The sequence below is a fragment of the Rhinoraja longicauda genome, chromosome 1 (genome assembly GCF_053455715.1).
Source record: "Rhinoraja longicauda isolate Sanriku21f chromosome 1, sRhiLon1.1, whole genome shotgun sequence".
Lineage (NCBI taxonomy): Eukaryota > Metazoa > Chordata > Chondrichthyes > Rajiformes > Arhynchobatidae > Rhinoraja > Rhinoraja longicauda.
In genome coordinates, this window is record NC_135953.1 from 7,295,317 (window position 1) to 7,311,594 (window position 16,278).

General features: G+C 50.4%; 1 protein-coding gene across 1 annotated transcript in view; it reads right to left on the reverse strand.

Moving 5' to 3' along the window:
* LOC144598346 (dedicator of cytokinesis protein 2-like) overlaps nucleotides 1-16,278 on the reverse strand; it is an 894,447-nt gene that overhangs the window by 663,200 nt on the left and 214,969 nt on the right. Inside the window, exons 18-19 of the mRNA XM_078408406.1 lie at nucleotides 10,233-10,419; nucleotides 5,136-5,233 (exon numbers count right to left, since the gene is read on the reverse strand). Of these exons, the coding sequence (XP_078264532.1) occupies nucleotides 5,136-5,233; nucleotides 10,233-10,419 (285 nt within the window). The remainder of the gene's footprint in view (nucleotides 1-5,135; nucleotides 5,234-10,232; nucleotides 10,420-16,278) is intronic.

The following is a 16,278-nucleotide window of genomic DNA, read 5'->3' on the forward strand; positions in this document are numbered from 1 at the left end:
TCTACCATAGATTCGTTCCGGCAGCGGCGCGAGTCCTGCGCCCGCTTTTCCAATGCCTTGCAGGGAACCCGGTAGAGTTGTTGTGGTCCCCGGCCGCAGAGTCGGCTTTTACGGCAGCTAAGGCAGCCCTGGCAGACGCCACCATGTTGGTCCATCCGAGCCCCTCCGCCCCCACGGCCCTGACGGTTGACGCCTCTGACGTGGCGGTGGGTGGGGTTCTGGAGCAGCAGGTTGGTGGCCATTGGCAGCCTTTAGCCTTTTTCAGCCGGCAACTAAATTCGGCCGAGCTGAAATATAGTGCATTTGACCGAGAGCTTCTAGCTCTCTATTTAGCTGTCCGTCATTTTAGGTATTTCCTCGAGGGCCGCCCATTTGTGGCATTTACGGACCACAAGCCATTAACATTTGCGTTTTTGAAATTGTCTGACCCATGGTCGGCCCGCCAGCAGCGGCACCTGACTGCTATCTCCGAATTTACAACAGATGTCCGTCATATCGCGGGTAAGCTTAATGCCGTTGCTGACGCCCTGTCTAGACCTGCTTTTCCCCCTATTTCGGCGGTGGACTGCGAGGTGGATCCCCAGGAGCTCGCGGAGGCGCAGCTTCTGGCGGATACCGTTTCGGCTTACCGGTCCACCACTTCGGGATTAAAGTTGGCCCAGGTGGCTTGTGGGTCGGAGGGCACGAAAGTCTGGTGCGATATTTCTCTTCCTCGTCCCAGGCCGGTAGTGCCGCCTTCCCTTCAGCGCCGAGTTTTCGATGCCATTCATGGGTTGGCGCACCCGTCCATCCGCTCCACCTCTGCCTTGGTAGCAGCGAGGTTTGTCTGGCATGGCCTGAGAAAACAAGTAGCGGGGTAGGCACGTTCCTGCGTGCCCTGTCAGACCGCTAAAGTCCAGCGCCACGTCCAGCCCCCCGTACAGGATTTCGAGGTCCCGGCCTTTCGTTTTTTTTCACATCCACGTGGATTTGGTCGGACCTTTGCCTTCCTCCCGGGGCTACACCCACCTCCTCACGGTGGTGGATCGGTTCACCCGGTGGCCAGAGGCTTTCCCATTGTTTGATATCTCGTCAGCGTCTTGTGCTAGGACTTTGGCCCTCCATTGGGTAGCTCGTTTTGGGGTCCCGGCAGTTATTACCACTGACAGAGGGCCACAGTTCACTTCGTCCCTCTGGGCCGCGCTGGCGGAACTGTACGGGTCCAAGTTACAACCCACAACTGCATATCACCCCCAGGCAAATGGACTCGTAGAAAGGTTCCACCGCCAACTTAAGGCGTCCCTCAGTGCAAGGCTTGAAGGCCCGGACTGGGTGGACCAACTCCCTTGGGTTCTTTTGGGCATCCGGACTGCTCCTAAGCCAGATCTCGGTGCGTCGTCTGCAGAGCTAGTATATGGCTCGACACTTCGTGTACCCGGAGACCTTTTTTCGGACCCTTCAGCCCTGCTCCCTTCGGTCCCATCAGCGTTAGCATCTCTCCGGGAACGGGTGGGCTCCCTGGCTCCAGTGCCGACTTCACGCCATGGTGTTCCATGGTACACGAACCGGCTGCCCTGAAAGACTGTGAGTTTGTTTTTCTGCGTAAGGATGCCCATCGCGCCCCGTTGCAGAGGGTCTATCAAGGGCCGTTCCGGGTGTTACGTAAGGGAACGGCTACTTTCACCTTAGACATGGGCGGCAAGAGCGAACTCGTCTCGGTGTCCCGGGCTTAAACCTGCCCATTTGGACCCGGATCAACCAGTTTTGGTCGGTCAAACCCCTCGGGAGAGGCCGACCTCCGTTAGTTCCGCCCAGTCCAGAAACCCCCGTTCTGACAGTTCCTTCAGGACCTCCCGTTTCGGCAGTTCCTCCAGAGCCCCCCGTGCCGGTAGTTCCTCCAGAACCTCTCGTTCCGGCTGTTCCACCAAGTCCGGAACCTCCGGCTCCTGTGGTTCAGGCTGTCCCTCTCCGTACTCGTTGTGGTCGCGAAATCAGGCTCCCAGCTAGGTTCCGCACCTCGGGTTCTGGGGGGGGTCATGTAGCGACCATGGAGAATGGTCTAGGTCGTCGAACCCTCGGATTGGCCAGCGAGGTCACGTGGGAACGCGACCATGGGGATTGGTCCAGGGAAGGACATCGCTGATTGGCCAGCGATGTCATGGGTGCGTTTGGCGCCCGAATTAGTTAGTTCGTCTGAGTCTTCAAGGAAGACAGTAAGTTTATATTGGTTGTCCTGCGACTTGTTGTTTTGATTCTGTATTCGTGTATTGCGGTTGCAATAAACTTCATCTACAACTACAAGTCTCGGACTCGCCATAACTTCGTTGAAGACAAACACACGTTGGCAGATGGTGGGGACTTGTGCCAAACCCTGCAAGTTAGCTGCTCCACGCCAAGGCAGATGATGCCACTGTAGAGGTCCTGGCCAACTCTAGCCGGCACTTCAGTTACAACAGTGGATGTAAACTAAGGCTCTCTCTCTCTCTCTCTCTCTCTCTCTCTCTCTCTCTCTCTCTCTTCTCCTCTCTCTCTCTCTCTCTCTCTCTCTCTCTCTCTCTCTCTCTCTCTCTCTCTCTCTCTCTCTCTCTCTCTCTCTCTCTCTCTCTCTCTCTCTCTCTCTCTCTCTCTCTCTCTCTCTCTCTCTCTCTCTCTCTCTCTCTCTCTCTCCCTCCCTCCTTCTCTCTCCCCCTCTCTCTTTTTTTTTCTTTTTCTTTCTTTTTTTGCCATTTATCATGCTCCCATAACACTGGCATACATTATCAGTTAATTAGGAAAAGTAACAGTTTATCACTAGTTTTCCTCTCTCTCTCTCTCCCCCTCTCCCTCTCCCCCCCTCTCTCTCCCTCTCTCTTCCCCTCTCTCTCTCTCCCTCTCTCTCTCCCCCCTCTCTCTCCCCCTCTCTCTCCCCCCTCTCTCTCTCCCCCCTCTCTCTCTCCCCTCTCTCCCCCTCTCTCTCCCCCCTCTCTCTCCCCCTCTCTCTCCCCCCTCTCTCTCCCCCCCCTCTCTCTCCCCCCTGTCTCTCCCCCCTCTCTCTCCCCCCCTGTCTCTCCCCCCCTCTCTCTCCCCCCTTCTCTCTCCCCCCCCCCCATCTCTCCTCCCTCTCTCTCCCCCTCTCTCTCCCCCCTCTCTCTCCCCCTCTGTCTCTCTCTCCCCTCTCTCTCTCTGCCTCAGAGGCCTGCATCATGTTCACTCTTCAGTGCACAATGATCCTTGAGGCCGCTGAAGCAAATGTAAATACCACGTTTCCACCTGAACGGGCCCTCAGCAAAAATGTCTCGTGCTAACTGAGGAACGCATCGCATCGAAACACGAGTGTATTTTTAGGAAGCCTAATGGGCTTAGTGAACCCGTAAAGGGCGGTCACGGTGGCGCAGCGGTAGAGTTGCTGCCTTCCAGCGAATACATCGCCGGAGACCCGACTACGGGCGCCCGTCTGTACGGAGTTTGTACGTTCTCCCCCGTGACCCGCGTGGATTTTCTCCGTGATCTTCGGTTTCCTCCCACACTCCTAAGATGTATAGGTATGTAGATTTATTGGCTTGGTAAATGTAAAAATTGTCCCCAGAGTGGGTGTAGATGGTGTTAATGTGCGGGATCGCTGGTCGGTGCAGACTCGATGGGCCGAAGGGCCTGTTTCCGCGCTGTCTTTGGAGTGTGGGAGGGAACCGAAGATCTCGGAGAAAAACCACGCAGGTCACGGGGAGAACGTACAAACTCCGTACAGACGGCGCCGTAGTCGGGATCGAACCGGGTCTCCGGCGCGGCACGTGTTGTAAGGTGGCAACTCTACCGCCGTGCCACCCAAATGTGGCCAGGGCGCTGGAGATGGTCCAGAGAAGGGTTTACAAGAATGATCCCAGGAATGAGTGGGTTAACATGTATGGCACTGGGCCTGTACTCGCTGGAGTTTAGAAGGGAAGTCATGAGTAAACTCCCTCTTCTCCCCTGAAAACACACACCTCCAGATTCAGGGACAGATTCTCTCAGCTGTTATCAGGCAACTGAACCATCCTATCACCAACTAGAGAGCGATCCAAACCTACCATCAACCCTCTTTGGAGACCCTTGGACTATCTTTAATCAGACTTTACTGGACTTTATCATGCACTAGATGAAGACAATAGACAATTTTAGACAAAAATCTTTATAGACAATAGACAATAGACAATAGGTGCAGGAGGAGGCCATTCGCCCTTTGAGCCTGCACCGCCATTCAATGTGATCATGGAGGCCAGTTCTCTGAATGCTTTCAAGAGAGAGCTAGATAGAGCTCATGGCTGATCATTCTCAATCAGTACCCCGTTCCTGCCTTCTCCCCATACCCCCTGACTCCGCTATCCTTAAGAGCTCTATCCAGCTCTCTCTTGAATGTGCATTCAGAGAATTGGCCTCCATTGCCTTCTGAGGCAGAGAATTCCACAGACTCACAACTCCTCTGACTGAAAAAGTTTTTCCTCATCTCAGTTCAAAATGTCCTACCCCTTATTCTTAAACTGTGGCCCCTTGTTCTGGACTCCCTCAACATTGGGAACATGTTTCCTGCCCCTAACGTGTCCAACCCCTTAATAATCTTATACGTTTCGATAAGACCTCCTCTCATCCTTCTAAATCCAGTGTATACAAGCCTAGTCGCTCCAGTCTTTCAACATATGATAGTCCCGCCATTCCGGGAATTAACCTAGTAAACCTACGCTGCACGCCCCTCAATAGCAAGAATATCCTTCCTCAAATTTGGAAACCAAAACTGCACACAGTACTCCAAGTGCGGTCTCACTAGGGCCCTGTACAACTGCAGATCGCCCTCTTTGCTCCTATACTCAACCCCTCTTGTTATGAAGGCCAACATTCCATTGGCTTTCTTCATGTATCTGCACACTGTGGACGGCTCGACTGTAATCACGTACGGTCTTTCCGCTGACTGGTCAGCACGCCACAAAGGCTTTCCCTGTACCTCGGTAGACGTGAGAATAAACCAAACTAAACAAACTAAGCAATTTCTGGAGAGAAGTCGGAAGAAGGGTCTCGACCCTGAAAACGTCAACCTTTGCTTTTCTCCAGAGATGCTGCCTGTCCCGCTGAGTTACTCCAGCCGTCTGTCTCCGGTGGTGCACCAGCATCTGCAGTTCCTTCCTAAACTAAGCATGGCTTGTACCTACCTTAACGACTTCACCCCCGTCCACCTTCATCAGCTTGCTCAGGTTCTCGTTCAGAGCGCTGATATTGGAACGCCATTTTAGCAAGCCCAGGAGGTCCACTGCATGAGGGGGAGAGATTACAAAAACACAAAGATTAGAACCTACACCCAGCAGCCAAAACATTATGACCTGATGAGCCGAAACATTACGACCACGTTCCCAATATACTGTTGGTCCTCCGTGTGCAGCCCCATACGCAGCAGGGTGCGATGCACTGTGTGTTGTGACACATTCGTGCAGTTTTGGTCTCCAAATTTGAGGAAGGATATTCTTGCTATTGAGGGCGTGCAGCGTCGGTTCACTAGGTTAATGGCGGGACTGTCGTATGTTGAAACACTGGAGCGACTAGGCTTGTATACACTGGAATTTAGAAGGATGAGAGGGGATCTTATCGAAACATATAAGATTATTAAGGGGTTGGACACGTTAGGGGTTGGACACGTTAGAGGCAGGAAACATGTTCCCAATGTTGGGGGAGTCCAGAACAAGGGGCCACAGTTTAAGAATAAGGGGTAGGCCATTTAGAACGGAGATGAGGAAAAACCTTTTTCAGTCAGAGAGTTGTAAATCTGTGGCAGTGGAGGCCAGTTCTCTGAATGCTTTCAAGAGAGAGCTAGATAGAGCTCTTAAGGATAGCGGAGTCAGGGGGTATGGGGAGAAGGCAGGAATGGGGTACTGATTGAGAATGATCAGCCATGATCACATTGAATGGTGGTGCTGCCTCGAAGGGCTGAATGGCCTCCTCCTGCACCTATTGTCTATTGTCTATTCCTCCCGTAACCACCATTAAAATTTTCTGTGACTTGTGCCACAGTAGACTTTATGTCGGTTCGGACCGGACGGGATAGCCTTCGTTGCCCTCGCGCATCGATGAGCCTTGGGCGCCCAACACCCTGTCTGTCGCCGGTTTGTGGTTTGTCCCTCCTCGGACCACTGTCGGTAGGTACTCACCACTGCTGACCGGGAGCACCCCACAAGCCTTGCCGTTTCAGAGATTCTCTGACCCAGTCGTCTGGCCATAACAATTTGGCCCTTGTCAAAGTCGCTCAGGTCTTTACTCCTGCCCATTTCTCCTGCATCCAACACGTCAACTTCAAGAACTGACTGTTTACTTGCTGCCTGATACATCCCACCCCTTGACAGGTGCCATTGTAACAAGATAATCAATGCTATTCACTTTGCCTGTCAGTGGTTTTGGCTGATCGGTGTATTTTGCAAGCCACGGGCAAAGTATTCTATTGTTCTCAACAGTGGGTTAATATAGAACATGGAACATAAAGCAGTACAGTACAGGAACAGGCCCTTCGGCCCGCAATGTGTATGGGGAATTGGTTAGTATGTCCATCAAAGGTTATGGGGAGAAGATAGGAGAATGAGGTTGAGAGGGAAATAATAGATCAGCAATGATTGAATTGTGGAGTAGACATGATGGGCTGAATGGCCTAATTCTGCTCCTGTGTCATAGAGTCTTACAGTGTGGAAACAGGGTCTGAAGAAGGGTCTCGACATCAAAACGTCACCCATTCCTTCTCTCCAGAGATGCTGCCTGTCCCGCTGAGTTACTCCAGCTTTTTGTGTCTACCTTTGATCCAACTTGCCCACACCGCCCAATGTATCCCATCAAACATAAGTCCCACCTGCCTGCGTTTGGTCCATATCCCTCCAAATCTGTCCTATCCTTGTACCTGTCTAAATGGGATACAGGTGTGCAGTGCTGGAAGACACAAGGAACTGCAGATGCTGGTTTACAGAAAAAAACACAGTGCTGGAGTCACTCAGAGAGTCAAGCAGCATCTCTGGAGAACATGGATAGGTAACAATAGGTGCAGGAGTAGGCCATTCGGCCCTTCGAGCCAGCACCGCCATTCACTGAGATCATGGCTGATCATCCACAATCAGTACCCCGTTCCTGCCCTCTCCCCATATCCCTTGATAGGCTATCTTTAAGTGCCCTCTAGCTCTCTCTTGAAAGCATCCAGAGAATTCGCCTTCACTGCCTTCTGAGGCAGAGAATTCCACAGATTCACAACTCTCTGAGTGAAAAGGTTTTTCCTCGTCTCAGTTCTAAATGGTCTACCCCTTATTCTTAAACTGTGGCCCCTGGTTCTGGACTCCCCCAACATCGGCAACATGTTTCCTGCCTCTAACGTGTCCAACCCCTTAATAATCTCATATGTTTCAATAAGATTTCCTCTCATCCTTCTAAATTCCAGTGTATACAAGCCCAGTCGCTCCATTCTTTCAACATACGAACATGTTTTGTGCCTCTAGCGTGTCCAATCCCTTAAGAATCTTCTATTCCTGACCCTCAGGGGCGGAGATGGCAAAAGATGTGACCAGTGGTGGGATATAGCCACACCATCGAGTTCTAGATTCCCCTCAATACGAACGGATCAATACTATTTGCCTCGACACTCCCTGTAGGTGCAAATTGCCCCCTCTCTCCCATCCACGTGAAGCAATCTGTTGCGAATCCCCTTTTTGAGTTTCTCGCTGACTGCATTTTTTAATGGCCTCTGACATCCTTCCCCAGAGCTGGGGGCTAAGTAATGTTCAGGTTAGATAATGGTTAATTCTGAACCCTCAGCACTAAAGAATTGCAATCCCCTGCAAGTGCAAAGCTAAAACAAAGAAAGATTGCCGTTTATTTATAGTGGGTTTTTTCTTACAAACCCTTGATATCCCAAAGCACTTTATAGCTGAGGCAGTATTTCTTTATGAAATGTAAACACCACTGACTGCAGTGGTGATATTCCCACCGTCTCTTCAATTCATTTGGTTAGATTAATTTTGTCATTGTTTCCGCCCCCATAAAATTCTATTCATGCTAATGAAATTTATATTACCACATTAAAACAACAGATTTTTTAACTACAAGATATAAAAATAAAGGACAATTTAGATTAAAGAGATTACTGCTTTCTCCAAGTGTCGGGTGGGCTAGTTTATGATTTTTTGGGGGCCAGGCATATTATTACAGCACAGACTGTAATTTAGAAGATTGAGGGGGGATCTTATAGAAACTTACAAAATTCTTAAGGGGTTGGACAGGCTGGATGCAGGAAGATTGTTCCCGATGTTGGGGAAGTCCAGAACAAGGGGTCACAGTTTAAAGATAAGGGGGAAGTCTTTTAGGACCGAGATGAGAATGTTTTTTTTCACACAGAGAGTGGTGAATCTGTGGAATTCTCTGCCACAGAAGGTAGTTGAGGCCAGTTCATTGGCTATATTTAAGAGGGAGTTAGATGTGGCCCTTGTGGCTAAAGGGATCAGGGGGTATGGAGAGAAGGCAGGTACGGGATACTGAGTTGGATGATCAGCCATGATCACATTGAATGGCGGAGCAGGCTCGGAGCAGGCTCGAAGGGCCGAATGGCCTACTCCTGCACCTATTTTCTATGTTTTTTTGTATGTTTCTATGACACAGCAGGCCCTTCAGCCCATTGTGCCTGTGCTGGCTTATGGGAGTGCACTCCCTTCAGTTTGGTTTAGTTCAGAGACAGGGCGTGGAAACAGGCCCTTCGGCCCACCGAGCCCGCACCAACCAACGATCACCCGTACACCTGACCCTATCCTACACAACAGGGGCAGTTTACAGAACCCAATTAACCTACGCACCTGCACGCATTTGGAATGTGGGAGGAAACGGAGAGGACCCGGAGAAAACCCATGCAGGTCACGGGGAGAAGGTACAAACTCCGTACAGACAGCACCCGTAGTCGGGATCGAACCGGGATCTCCGGCACTTCTGCTTCTTCTTCTGTCGTGTGTCTTTTAGACCTGCAGCTCCGTTGAGGCGAGCCGGGCCAACGTGTCATCGTCCAGGTCAACCAGGCCTCGTTCACCATTCGGTGGCCGGTGTTTGGGGCAACTGGTGACAATGTGGTCCACTGTCTGTGTTGGGTCCCCAGAAGGCACTGTCCACGAGACCCCACCTCTTCATCGCTACTCCATAGCGTTCCACGCCTGTCCTCAAGTGATTGAGGGTTATCCACTGCTTTCGGGGTAGGTCCTGGCCAGGGATGCCCGTGGGTTCACCGATGAAGGATGAGAGGGGATCTTATCGAAACGTATAAGATTATTAAGGGGTTGGACATGTTAGAGGCAGGAAACATGTTCCCAATGTTGGGGGAGTCCAGAACAAAGGGCCACAGTTTAAGAATAAGGGGTAGGCCATTGAGAACTGAGATGAGGAAAAACTTTTTCAGTCAGAGAGTTGTGAATCTGTGGAATTCTCTGCCTCAGAAGGCAGTGGAGGCCAATTCTCTGAATGCATTCAAGAGAGCTAGATAGAGCTCTTAAGGATAGTGGAGTCAAGGGGTATGGGGAGAAGGCAGGAACGGGGTACTGATTGAGAATGATCAGCCATGATCACATTGAATGGCGGTGCTGGCTCGAAGGGCCGAATGGCCTCCTCCTGCACCTATTGTCTATTGTCTATTGTCTATTGTCTATTGACATGGGGGGCAGGATGTGGTGGAGACGCCTCTCAAACAAGGGATACTGTGTAAATTTCGGTGTAAATTTGGAAATGAATACCTGTATTGAACGTGTAACCTCCGGAAATGTCGGATGGGTTTGTTGAAAAGAAGATGTTTTATAAATATTTATTACTTGAATAAAGTATTTTTTGATATCCCCTTGCGGGGGCTGTGCGTGTCGGTTGCCTCGGTAGGGGTCGAGCTGCATGTCCGTGGGTGCGGGGGGAAGAGAGGGGAAGTTTTGTTGCCTCCATCACAGTGATGGGGTGTTTGGAGTCACTGTGATGGATGTTTGGGGTCGGGTGTCCTGTGTTCTTTTCTTTTTTTGCTGTGTCTTGTGACTGCTGAAATTTCGTTCGGTATTTGTGCCGAATGACAATAAAGTGTTGTTATGTTATGTTATATATTAAAAAAAAAAAAAAAAAATCTCTGGAGGAAATTGTTTTGGGTCGAGCCCCTTCTTCTTCCGACCTCGGTAAAGATTTCCGTCCGTGTTCCGCAGGTAACACAACTCTTGCCTGGTCGGGGGGAGACGGCCGATGTGGGAAGTCGGGGGTGGGGGGGTGGGGGGCCTTACCGTTCTGTGTGAGTTTGGTGGAGCAGACAAGAGTGGAAATCTGAAAGCTGTCCCGCGAACACAGGGGATGACCCCCGGCTCCGCTGCTCCGGAACAAGGACGCCTGACTCGTCTTCTGGTCGCTCATCTGCTTGCTGGACAGACTGTTCAGGTAGATGGAGGCATCTTCAAGCTTCCTACTGTCACCCTGTGGTTGCAGAGAGTATGGTTAGCAAATAAACCGGTGCACAGTGTCCCACACTCAGATTGTGTGTCGTGTATTTACTGGATGTGGAGAGGATGTGGAGACAGTCACAGGAAGACAATGGGAGATCTGGGAAAGGGGTCAGGAAACGGAGTCAGGGGGTATGGGGAGAAGGCAGGAACGGGGTACTGATTGTGGATGATCAACCATGATCACTATCTAGCTCTTTCTTGAATGCATTCAGAGAATTGGCTTCTGAGGCAGAGAATTCCACAGATTCACAACTCTGAATGAAAAAGTTTTTCCTCAAAATAGTTATTTTTAAGGCAGAGATAGATAGATTCTTGATTAGTACGGACGTCAGAGGTTGTGGGGAGATGGCAGGAGAATGGGGTTAGGAGGGAGTGTGTGGGGTGATCACTGCTCAGTGGGCCGAATGGCCTGTTTCCATGCTGTATCTCCAAAGTCTAAAGTCTAAATAAATACATGATAACCCTCAGTTTTATCGGTGGTAAAAAAGGCCAGTGTTCTTTCGGTCTGTGGGTTATTTTGCTTTGGTAAAAATTGTAAACTGTCCCTAGTGTGTAGAACAGTGCTAGTGTAGGTGGCGATCGCCGGTCGGCACGGGGGGGCTTGTTCCCGTGCTGTATCCATGAAATCTAGCCTTAGAGGGAGTACAGAGAACGTTCACCAGATTGATCCCTGGGATGGCAGGACTTTCATATGAAGAAAGACTGGATAGACTAGGCTTGTACTCGCTGGAATTAAGAAGACTGAGGGGGGATCTTATAGAAACATATCAAATTCTTAAGGGGTTGGAGAGGCTAGATGCAGGAAGATTGTTCTCGATGTTGGGGAAGTCCAGAACTAGGGGTCACAGCTTAAGGATAAGGGGGGAAGTCTTTTAGGACCGAGATGAGAAAACGTTTTTTTTCACACAGAGAGTGGTGAGTCTGTGGAATTCTCTGCCACAGAAGGTAGTTGAGGCCAGTTCATTGGCTATATTTAAGAGGGAGTTAGATGTGGCCCTTGTGGCTAAAGTGATCAGGGGGTATGGAGAGAAGGCAGGTACGGGATACTGAGTTGGATGATCAGCCATGATCATATTGAATGGCGGTGCAGGCTCGAAGGGCCGAATGGCCTACTCCTGCACCTATTTTCTATGTTTCTATGTTTCTAAGTCTACATTCTAAACGGTGGCGCAGCGGTAGAGTTGCTGCCTTACAGCGAATGCAGCGCCGGAGACCCGGGTTCGATCCCGACCACGGGCGCTGTCTGAATGGAGTTTGTACATTCTCCCCGTGACCTGCGTGGGTTTTCTCCGAGACCTTTGGTTTCCTCCCACACTCCAAAGACGTGAAAGGTTTGTGGGTTAATTGGCTCGGAGCAAATGTAAAAATTGTCCCCCGGGGATCGCCGGTCGGCGCAGACTCGGTGGGGCCGAAAGGGGACCTGTTTCCGCGCTGTTTCTCAGAACTAAACGGAACTAAATCTACTTTTCTCCTTCATTAACAAAGACCGTTGCATTGTGAAGGGTCTCGACCCGAAACGTCACCCATTCCTTCTCTCCCGAGATGCTGCCTGACCTGCTGAGTTACTCCAGCATTTTTTGAATAAATACCTTCGATTTGTACCAGCATCTGCAGTTATTTTCTTATGCATTGTGAGTGTGCTCAATTCTGCTCCTGCACTGCCCTTGCAATGATCTCTCTATACAAGGCCCGGTGGTCGCGTGTAGAGCCACTCTCCGGGGAGTTGAGCAACACAACCTCTCTAATTGGGAACTTGCAGCAGCCACCAAGAGCAACCTCCCTCCGGAGCTCAGCATACCATCGCCTAATTGGACGTCAAGGAGGAACAATCAGTCTTCCCTGGTTGGGCTTAGTGGTTAAACGCGTCCCTTCCGTGCCTCCCCCTGGCTTAAAGGGGTGGAGAAAAGATTGATCGCGGACAGGACACCCCTGGCTCGGGTCAGCTGTAGTATAATTGGTCGCGCCTGAGCGGAGAAAGGGTGTTATTGATTGCTTAATGGCCGTCATCAATTTGACCGGATTATGTCGGGAGGGGAATGCAGAGGCTGGATTTTAAACCAAAGACAGACGCAAAATGCTGGAGGAACTCAGCAGGGACAGGTCCCTGGAGAAGAAAGGGATGGGTGGGGTGGCGTTTCAATGCCGAGAAAAATCTGAAGGAGGGTCCGAAGACCCGGAACGTCACCCATTCCCTTCTCTCCAGAGACGCTGCCTGTCCCGCTGAGCCACTCCAGCATTTTGTGCCTATCAATTTGACAATTAGGTAGTAACAATTAGACAATAGACCATAGACAATAGGTGCAGGAGGAGGCCATTCGACCCTTCGAGCCAGCACCGCCATTCACCGTGATCATGGCTGATCATCCACAATCAGTACCCCGTTCCTGCCTTCTCCCCATACCCCCCTGACTCCGCTATCGTTAAGAGCTCTATCTAACTCTCTCTTGAAAGCATCCACAGAATTGGCCTCCACTGCCTCCTGAGGCAGAGAATTCCACAGATTCACAACTCTCTGACTGAAAAAGTTTTTCCTCGTCTCCGTTCTAAATGGCCTACCCCTTATTCTTAAACTGTGGCCCCTGGTTCTGGACTCCCCCAACATTGGGAACATGTTTCCTGCCTCCAGCGTGTCCAATCCCTTAATAATCTTATACGTTTCAGTAAGATCCCCTATCATCCTTCTAATTAGATGGAATGAATGAGCTATGGGTAGGTTGGGGGGGGGGGGGGGGGGGGGGAGGGTGTTACAGATGCAGAAACCTATAACACACCCACGCCCCTTACAATTCTCCACCTCCCCCAGCCATCAATTCTGTTTTGCATCATATTAAATCTAAACAGGTATGAATTACAGTGAATACAGAATTGTGCAATGTACAATCATTATCCGAGGCTCTTAAACTAGTAAATCGTTACTCCATTTTTTAATTGCTTTTTTTTAATGTTAATTGGACTAAATATTACAATAACATTATTCTGGAAGAACAGTGGTCTATTTTACGACCAATAAAAACTGAGGGTTATCACACATTCATTGGGAGTTTAGACTTCAGAGATAGAGCGTGGAAACAGGCACATTGGCCCACTTACCAGTGATCCCCCCATACACGCGCACTGTGCTCTACACACCAGGGACAATTTACAATCTACAGAAAGCCAATAGACAATAGGTGCAGGAGGAGGCCATTCGGCCCTTCGAGCCAGCACCGCCATTCAATTTGATCATGGCTGATCATTCTCAATCAGTACCCCGTTCCTGCCTTCTCCCCATACCCCCTGACTCCACTATCCTTAAGAGCTCTATCTAGCTCTCTCTTGAATGCATTCAGAGAATTGGCCTCCACTGTCTTCTGAGGCAGAGAATTCCACAGATTCACAACTCTCTGACTGCGCCCAGACAGCGCCCGTAGCCAGGATCGAGCCCGGGTCTCTGGCGCTGTGTGGCAGCAACTCTACCACTGCGCCACCGTGCCACCGTGCCATTGGTGCCATTTAATCAGCAAAACCATGAGTGGAGTTTCACGGGCATCACGGTGGCGCAGCGGTAGAGTTGCTGCCTTACAGCGAATGTAGCGCCGGAGACTCAGGTTCGATCCTGACTACGGGTGCCGTCTGTACGGAGTTTGTACGTTCTCCCCGTGACCTGCGTGGGATTTCTCCGAGATCTTCGGTTTCCTCCCACACTCCAAAGACGTACAGGTTTGCAGGTTAATTGACTGGGTAAATGTAAATATTGTCCCTAGTGTGTGTAGGATAGTGTTAATGTGCGGGGATCGCTGGGCGGCGCGGACTCGGTGGGCCGAAGGGCCTGTTACCGCGCTGTATCTCTAAAATAAATCTAAAAATGGTCTTTGCTGACAAATTGAAGCTGATTTTCTTTCTTGGCATTTCGCGATTATATTTCTGCCTAAGTGTTAACTTTATTTCCTTCTGGTGTGGTGCCACAACAAATGCCAGGGACTACCCTTTATTTCATTCTCTCCCCCACTGGGCGGTCATGGTGGCGCGGCGGTAGAGTCGCTGCCTTACAGCGAATGCAGCGCCGGAGACCCGGGTTCCATCCCGACTACGGGCGCTGTCTGCGTGGAGTTGGTGCTTTCTCCCCGTGACCTGCGTGGGTTTTCTCCCAGATCTTCGGTTTCCTCCCACACTCCAAAGACGTGCAGGTTCGTAGGTTGGTTGGCTTGGTTATAAATGTAAAAAATGTCCCCAGTGTGTGTGTAGGATAGTGTTAGTGTGCGGGGATCGCTGGTCGGCGCGGACTCGGTAGGCTGAAGGGCCTATTTCCGCGCTGTATCTCTAAACTAAACTAAACTAGACACTGCTCGGACAACCTCAGTACATCACCCTATGCCTCTCCGAATGACAAACATGCTGTGAACACCAGGTCACAATCATTTGGAGGAAAATTTGAATTTTCATTTATAGAACGCCTTTTTTGACCTGAGCTCCCCGAGAGTGCATTACTCTTGCAGCCAATCAATTACTTTTGCAATGCATTGATTGAGTCCATTTGACAAGCATGCAAGCAATCCATGTGAATTAATCTCCCATAAACTGCAAGAAGATCGATTCATCGTCGCCCATAAAGAAAGAGATGTGTCCAAAAGCTTCTTAGAGTTATAGGGTCATGGAGTCAGAGAGCGAGGAATCAGGCCCTTCAGCCCAACCTGCCCACACCGACCAACATGCCCCATCCACACTAGTCCCACCTGCCCGTGCTTGGCCCATATCCCTCCAAACCTGTCCTATCTATCTACCCGTCGAAATGTTTCTTAAACATTGTGATAGTCCCTGCCTCAACTAGCTCCCCTGGCAGCTCGTTCCATACACCCACCACCCTTTGTGTAAAAAAAGTTGCCCCTCAGGTTCCTATTAAATCTTTCTCCCCTCATCTTAAACCCATGTCCTGTGCTTCGTGAATCCCCTACTCTGGGCAAGAGATTCTGTGCATCTACTCGATCTATTCCTCTCATGGTGTTACACACCTCTCTATAAGATCACCCCTCATCCTCCTGCGCTCCAGGGAATAGAGTCCTAGCCTTTTCAACCTCTCCCCGTAGCTCAGGTCCTCGAGACCTGGCAACATCCTCCTAAATCTTCTCTGCACACATTCCAGCTTGACGACATCTTTCCTATCACAGGGTGACCAAAACTGTATACATGTGCTTGTTTGTACGGAGTTTGTACGTTCTCCCCGTGACCTGCGTGGGTTTTCTCCGAGATCTTCTGTTTCTTCCCACACCCCAAAGACGTGCAGGTTTGTACGATAATTGGCTTGGTGTGAGTGTAAATTGTCCCTGGTGTGCGTAGGACAGTGCTAGTGTGCGGGGATAGCTGGTCGGTGAGGGCTCGGTGGGCCGAAGGGCCTGTTTCCGCGCTGTACCTCTAAACTAGTAAGGCTGGGACATGTCGGGCGGTGTGAGCAAGTTGGGGGCGGAAGGGCTTGTTTCCATACTGTGTGTACTGTAGTTAGATAGAGCTAACAGTTTCAGGGGGCCACAGTTTAAGAATAAGGGGTAGGCCATTTAGAACGGAGATGAAGAAAAACTTTTTCAGTCAGAGAGTTGTGAATCTGTGGAATTCTCTGCCTCAGAAGGCAGTGGAGGCCAATTCTCTGAATGCATTCAAGAGAGAGCTAGATAGCGTTCTTAAGGATAGCGGAGTCAGGGGGTATGGGGAGAAGGCAGGAACGGGGTACTGATTGTGAATGATCAGCCATGATCACATTGAATGGCGGTGCTGGCTCGAAGGACCGAATGGCCTCCTCCTGCACCTATTTTCTATGTTTTTATGCTTCTCTGACTCTATGACTCTGTTCTGTGTTCAA